This window comes from Xiphias gladius, chromosome 8 (genome assembly GCF_016859285.1).
Source record: "Xiphias gladius isolate SHS-SW01 ecotype Sanya breed wild chromosome 8, ASM1685928v1, whole genome shotgun sequence".
NCBI lineage: Eukaryota > Metazoa > Chordata > Actinopteri > Istiophoriformes > Xiphiidae > Xiphias > Xiphias gladius.
In genome coordinates, this window is record NC_053407.1 from 20,800,596 (window position 1) to 20,808,396 (window position 7,801).

At 42.5% G+C, this 7,801-nt stretch overlaps 1 protein-coding gene across 1 annotated transcript; it reads right to left on the bottom strand.

Annotated features, from left to right (window-relative positions):
- Window positions 1-2,029: 2,029 nt before the first annotated feature.
- LOC120793065 (G-protein coupled receptor 22-like) lies at window positions 2,030-7,456 on the bottom strand. Its single transcript, XM_040132706.1, has 3 exons — window positions 7,014-7,456; window positions 4,738-5,866; window positions 2,030-3,716 (listed from the first exon to the last, which is right to left on the bottom strand). Exon 3 carries the CDS (start codon window positions 3,710-3,712, stop codon window positions 2,396-2,398), a length of 1,317 nt encoding a protein of 438 aa, XP_039988640.1. The 5' UTR covers window positions 3,713-3,716; window positions 4,738-5,866; window positions 7,014-7,456; the 3' UTR covers window positions 2,030-2,395.
- Between the last annotated feature and the right edge of the window lie 345 nt (window positions 7,457-7,801).

Sequence of the window (7,801 nt, forward strand, 5' to 3'; positions counted from 1 at the left end):
GACTTGTTTGTTTTGTTTTGTTTTTTGGCAGACATGTTACAAAAACATTGTTTTATATCAATTAACAATGATAAACGTGACGCCAACTGCTCCTAACCACTACTCGCACAGCTTCTGTGTTGACTGAAAATGACATCATCGTCACCCCCTGCCCCCTCTCCCATCCCCCTGAATAATGTAACGTTAAAGTGGCAATTCAGTCAGAACATCAGGCTATGTTGGTTGTCGTTGAAAGGCGTCCTTGGCTTGGTCAGTGAGGCTTCAGCTAAGGATGGAAAACAAATTGTAACCTCAAAGTCCAGTTGTTGTAAATGGTATTGGCCTTTGCAAGGTAATCATAGAAGGTAATCAATACAAATGATTTTTCTCGGTAGCACTTATGAAGTTTGGAACAGTACCTAACATTTAAACAGAGGTCCAATTTATGTATTCACCAGGAGCGGGACATAACTGGCAGTTGTGTATCATTGTTATAGTGGTAACAGAAATACATTTATACATTTATATATTGATACCCTACCTTTGAAGTTTGCCTTCTAAAATTTGGACTCATGTACATTAATGTTATACATTTATCCTCTGGCTCAACGTTTCATCTCATAGGCCATTTTCCCTCCCCTGTCGGCTAATCTGTTGCTGGCTGTGATCCCATCTCCACTCTCAATCACAGACGTGTCCTCAAGGCATCGTGACATCCACACTGCCTGTTTACAGCGGGGTCATAAAGAACCTCGCCTGCAACAATATTCCCATATCAGCGCTCTCTGTTGTGCTACAAACCACACACTGACAGCCAGAGAAGCGTCCGGTTGAGGTTGTGTAATCGCACAGCCCTTCGCTCTCAGGAACTAAGGGGCTCTTCAATTTTCTACTGTCCCTGAGACAGCAAAGGCGTAATAAGCTCATTACTGAGATATACTGTGGAGTACAGTGTTCCTATGCATTTGTGTGTGTGTACCTTTTAAGGATGCATATGAATACACTGTATACATCCATATCTTAGACAGGATGTAATCCTTGACCTGGGTATTGTAATGAAGTGAGCCGCTGGGCTAGCTGAGCATGGTTTTATATGCTAATGGATATTGTAACTGTGCATCTAGATTCAGTATTAGAGTGCAGACTGAATGTAATAAGATGACTTTTTTTTTTTCTTGTAGATTCTTACTACTGAAATTCTTCTGTAGCTGTACGAATAAATTATTCCTACTTATTAAGGGCAAACTCACAGACAAGTTGAGCCAAAAATACATGGCAGGCTGCATTATAATCTACGCGCAGCAGCCATTTGGGATATACAATTTCACTGTTCTATTGCTTGACAAACAAAGGGAGACTCTCACTATTGGTAGACATACATAGACAGGGAAGAAGAACCATTTTCAACACCTTCCTTTCGTTTGATTAAATAATTTGAATATGAAAAGATATCATCTGAGGATTCTGTTCTCTTTCAGAATTAAAACAATATTTGTTATTATTTATTCATTGTGTTCAATATGTGCTCTCCCTGTCACAGACCCTGTCCCACCATAAAGTCATGCTCAGTTTATCATACCAAAATAAAGCAACTGTAGATTCTCCGTTTGGCTCAAAGAGGTGGCTGTTAAAATGAAACAGACTAGGTTTTTGATTACATCTGGTTTATGTCAAACGAGATGATGAGTACCACGTTGTTCTGTTATGTTTCAGGAATGTGAGTGTTCTTCTTCAACTCTAAAAGCAGTGATTGTGAGCAGTACCCGCATAGCTTTTCTGCTATAGGAACATAACATACACTACTTCACTACTTCCTTTCCATTCCTATCTCTCCACATTTGACCTGTCTTTCTTGTATCCCCATACCTATAGTCTCATTTTGGTTTGAGGGACTTCCCTCCGAGGGCTCCCAGGTAATAAGGTCAGTGGTCACTGAGGACTGCAAGGTCTGGTGTTAGAGCAAGTGACATGGTGGTGATGAATGGGAGTAATCTCACAGCAGTTACAGAATCACAAACACTTTACTTCGGGGAGAATAGGAAGCCTTTGGTTGCATTAGTTGAGTGAACATGAAATTTATTATAAATAAACATATACATAACAGTTCCTACTTCTCTCTCTCTCTATTTATATACCTTGTTTACCCTATGCTGTACATGTATTATGTATGTACACAATGTACTTTACTTTGCTACTGTTACAAAAAGCCATGCAATATCTACAGTATATGGTATATCTATCAAACCTACTTTTTTTCTCAATAAATAGTAATAAATTATCCACCTTTTGTTTGTGTACATTCTATTACACATTATTTACAATACTGCTTTGGATTAGTATTTCCCTTTTTCATCATGACATGATGTCAGTTTTAGCTGCTTTTATTGACTGTATACCCTAAAGATAATGAGTTCCTTCACTCCACGTCCTCAGAAGACAGACATTTCTGTCGGGCATCTTTGTCCTCAAATGTCACCTTTTTGTTCCTCTTTGGGTCGATCCAGGAGTTGTGGATGATGGCATTATTAGGTGTAGGATCTGCTTCAATAATGGACACCACTCGCTTCTTCATCTTGCTCTTCAAGACTTTCTGGAACTTCTGCCTAGTGAAGGCATAGAGTAGAGGGTGAAAGATAGTGGTCCCATAGGCCATGACTAGGAAGCCCAGTCTCAGTTTGACCATTAGGTCACTGGGGCCCACACTTAGGATGACTGTATTAAGTACCGTGATGGGTGTCCAGCACAGCAGGAACGTAGACACTATCAGTAGGGACATCCTGAAAACCCTTTTTTGGCGCTCTCGCCTTTCTCTGTGGCGTTTAACAGCCCTGCGCAAGGCAATGATTACAGAGACAGAAGTACGCATGCCCAGTGTGGGGTTGCGACTGCCACTGCTCTGGGATCCGTCTGTGGCCTCTTGCTGCGTTGTCATGGCCGTCATGGATGGACGCTTTTTCCTGCGAGCCTTCTTCTTCTGTGAAGCGTGGAAACGTGTGCCAATGCGAATATTGAGTGCTTGCAGGATCTTTGAGTAGGTGATGAGCATGACAACAGCAGTAAAGAAGAAAATAGGGATCTGAGCAAGCAAATGGTAATACAGGCCAAGTTCTGTGTAGTACTGGTTAGTGTGGACCACATTCTCCACCACTGTCTGGTTCAGCTCAGCGTGGCCCTGGGCGAAGAAACCTACCTCAATAAAGGGAACAAGGAAACTAACAAACGATAGCACCCAAATAGCAGCCAGCAGGGCCAGGGCACGGCCCATGGTCAGCACCCGGTTGGCTGGTTTGACTGAGATGTCGTAGCGGTCGAGGGTGATGGCAAGCACATTAGCAGCAGTGGCAACACTAGCGAAGGAGACGCAGGCTTCATGGAAGCAGCAGACAAGGGCGGTGTCTCTCTCCAGGGAGAGCAGTACCACCACAATGGTGAGAGGGATGCAGCACACACAAACGAGCACGTCCAGCACATGGAGGTTCATAGTGACAATGTTACTGACAGAACTAATGAGATTCGACTTCATGCAGTAGAGAGCAAGCACAGTGAGGTTTGAGCTCAGGCCCAGAACGATTTCCAGCATGAGGAAGCCAGTCAGGGAGACCTGAAAACTAACAGGATAGGAATATGGGCTGGGGGTTGCCGGACTCATGGTGCGGCTGATAGGTTCAGTGTTGTCTGTGACCGTGACGTTGCTCATAGTGGCTTCTTGTTCCAGGTAGGGAAGGATATGCATTATCCTGCGTGTAGGGAGAAGAAAGAAAGAGAATTTATGAAGAGGAAAAGATGTGTGTGTGTGTGTGTGTGTGCATCTCTAGAAAGTTGAAATTAAGACACATCTCAGAAATTTTGTCAGATGTAATGCTGCCAGTTATCAAATGATAAGGAATCCTTTTGAGTAAAAATGAAAAATGCTGAGAGCAGACACCTTAATAGTGGTGGAACTTTTTTCCTGCCATACCCTGCAAATTAGGTTGTCTAACTATATGCGTGGCATGACTAACTAACACTGTCACCTCAATCAGCTTCTACTTTTCTTGTCACCATCCTTGATCAGACAGTTGCATCCAAAGCAAAGGCACATTATTTAACAGAAAACCATTGGAAAAAAAAATAAATTCCTATAACCACATAGCCCTAAAGGCTGGGTACGTTGTGGCTTAGTGTACTTTTGAGACTCTACTGAACAACACATTCAAGCTGACATAGTTTATACATTTATATACATAATGATTGTGGACCAGAGGTCATTAAAAGAGGAGGATTAAGGCAATGATGAAGCAAGCAGATTTTACCCCCGTTCATATGAGATTAATATTACAGTGGGGAGGTAGGTGATAAAGTACTTGCTATGGTCCCTGGTAAACAAACTCATAATTTTTGACACCATTGCCAAATGAGGACAACTGGAGGTGGTTTACAGCTGACAAGAATATTTTGTCAGAAAATCATGTTTACTTCGTCACCAACAGGCTTCCAACTTTTAGAGAAACAATTAAAAATACACTGTTTGTTTAGACAGGACTTAAATAATTGAAGGACTAAAAAGCACACCAGAAAAACTGTTGGTATTTTGGACTGTAATTAATGTTGGGTTAGGGGGGAGAAAAATCTAATACAGATGCTCTCTAGAATAAATTAAAATAACTGATTAGCACGTGCAATATGAAAATCATCCAACCCCCACTAGAGAAATGAATCCGATCTGAATGGCATACTAGATGACATGGTGAAAAACAAATGGTTTTTTGTAATATTTACCTTTCCCTCCAGCACTATCTGAATATTAGGGCTGTGTAATCAGGCCATAGAGTCCAAGTTAGATCCACAGAGAGAAACATCACATCCAAACATAGCCAGTAGAAGAGTGTTTCCGTTCCAGCAGAGCCCCCCAGCGAGGCTTTTTCTTTCACTGCTTGGTCCTCCCAGAGAGGCTGACAGCCAGAAAAGCACCTGTCTGTCTCGCCATATACTGTCTATGGGCTGCCAGCTTTTTCTTCGTGACCTCAATGGCAAGAAAGCTAAGGAATCAGCCACCTGAACCCATAGGATGTCAGAGAAAATAGGCAAATGTCCTCTACAGACTTTTTTCTCAGATCCCTGGGCCGTTTGTTTTGATGATGTTGGGAGCACTGATGGATGAGTGGAACAGGGATAAGATGTCTGAGCCACCTCCTGTTTATAATCTCATGATATTCCCAGGCAGGAGTAACACAGCCAACCAAGAAAACAAAGAAATACAGACCCTTTCCCCTGCACAGGACTGGAATGTACTGCTCATAGTATGATCCAAATCCTTACTTTTTGTTTTTTGTCCCCAGTGAGAAGTTGGTAGTCACATCTGAAAATATAAAAAAATTGTTATATCCATTAGCTTGTACTCCAAGAGCTTGTCAGTCAGCCATATAGATTCCCCAGTGTACAGCATAGTAATGTCCAGAATATGTCCAGAAGAGGTCAGTGTGCCTGGGCAGCGTCCAGGCTCATTTCTCCCCCGGGATCACTAATGGAACAGGCCTTCACGCTCCACCTTTCTCATCAGTCTCTGTGCGCCTGGCTCCAGCTGCCATTGACTTGTAAATTGAGCACAGGTCTCCAGTTTGCCCCTTGACATGCTGAACCCTCAATCACTGGAGATGGCTCGGGTGGAGCAGATTATAAGATGTGTCCAATCACCATGACGTGTGATCACCGTGACATTTGTGATCACCAGTATTTATATGCTCTTTGGAGGAAGGTTGATTCAGCTATTCGGGAAGAGGTCATCCTCATGAGCCCGCCTTGTAGGTTTTCAAAAAGATCCCAGACAATAATTGGACTTCACGAAGTAGGAGCTGCATACAGCATCATCTGTCTTTCCTACAGTCCCACATCTTTCTTTCATAGTGACCTGAAGAGAGAGAAAGCATAGGGTAATTGATGATAGAGAGAGAGAGAGTAGGAGGAGTAGGAGAGGGAAGTGTGGGAGATGCGTTAGTGAAAATAAACATATCCTCAGTAGAGAGGCGACAAGGAAACTCTCATTAGCATAGCAACAAGCCTCTGATGCCTTATGTTCCTGTGCGTTGCCTGATGCACTTTACATCTTTGCTCTTGCGTTAACATAACAGTAGCACTAATACAGGGCTTCTACAAAAGCAGCTGGTATTTTACATGTCAGCCTCATGTTTTCAGATGGAATAATAAATGTAGTATTTTGCTATTGCTGAGGGCAATAGTGTAAATTAGTACAGGAAGATACTTAATGTAAATTATTGTATGCCATTTGTACAGCCGAAATGGTGCTGAAACGGTCATACAATTTCCATGATAGGACAGACTTGCTAAGAGCTTTAGCGCAGTGTGATTCCCTGGGGAACTTGTCATAAAGACACGGTTGCCTCCTTGTATGTCACTAGATGTGATCCATGTAATCTTTTCAGAGGAACATGTCGGTCATTTTTCAAGGTTGTTTCAGTGAGGGATGACATACTTAACAATGCCACTATGTCAGCAAAAATGAGCAGTGACTACCAGGCAAGAGAGAGGACCATGCATGTTATAAAGGTGCACAGTTTGAAAGTGCACAATTGCATATCAAGTTTCTTGTATCATAAGAGCCTGTCAGTTTGGAATAGTGTGTGTGTGTGTGTGTGTGTGTGTGTGTGTGTGTGTGTGTGTGTGTGTGTGTGTGTGTGTGTGTGTGTGTGTGTGTGTTCACAATATGGGAAAATAAAGCCATCCTAATGCATAAACAAACTAACAAAAGCCTTTTAGAATGTGATGTTTACAGTCGCACCTACTTGGAATTGCAAGTTTAAGACTGAACGCATTTTAATCAGTTGCTGATAGGTTTCAGGAAAAGTCTTTCAACAATATATTGTTCCTGAAGTTATTAAGGAAATTATATTGTTGGGTTCTGATCCTGTGCATTTGTTTTGTTGTGACAGAGATATTTGACATTGAGTTTTCTTTGCTGTCACATACATTCTACTAAGCTGAGTGCTGTAAATCAAATCAGTAAGTAGAGTGCCCCATCAAAACACAGCAAAGCTCACCATGCAGGGTAAACACAGATGCTCCGGGGATGGTCCATACACCACGCTGTCCCCTCTCCTTCCACCTATGCAACAATCTAGGACGACAGATACAAATTGCTGGTTTATCTTCTGTCCCTTTCAGCAGTAATCCAAGAATTAGGATTGAATATTTATAAACGGACAAGGGTCACACTACTGACAGATGTTCTTTCCTCACTGAGTCCCGAACAGAGAAAAACAGTTCCACAGAGAGTAGTCCTGACAGGGATGTTGGCGGGATTCCTTTTTCTCCCTTTATCCCTGTTTTTCCTTATCCATCCATGTGGACTGGTGTGTGAACTCTCATCTCACCAACTCTCTGTTTTGCTCCCTCCCTGTCTAACTGTCTGAATAGGAGTGCAAACCATTACACTCCTGGTATCTCTCTATCTCCCGCTCTGCTCTCTTCTCTCTCCCTCACTCCCTTGTTCCCTCTCTCTCCCTCTCTTACTGCGGAGGATTGCAGTGCTCTCCCAGTCCTGATTGGTGTTCTGTAATAGGCTTAACCCTTTCCTCTCCAGCGAGGGGAGGTATTTCCTTTTGTTCTGACTGTATCCTCTTTCCTGCCAGTGACTGTGACATCCCGTGTGGGGCTGTAGTGATTTGTAAAAAAAACTTCTACTACGCTTTTGCACAGGGACTTTAGATGCAACTGCAATAAACAGAAAACCTGCTTACAGAGCTGGATAGTGATAGTGTTTGAGGAAAACAGCAGGAAATGCTTGGATGATGTATAAATTAGCTCTGTCACGATGTAATGATCAAGT

Excerpts from the sequence above, each read along its gene's own strand:
- LOC120793065 (XM_040132706.1), bottom strand. The coding sequence starts at position 3,712 with ATGCATATCCTTCCCTACCTGGAACAAGAAGCCACTATGAGCAACGTC.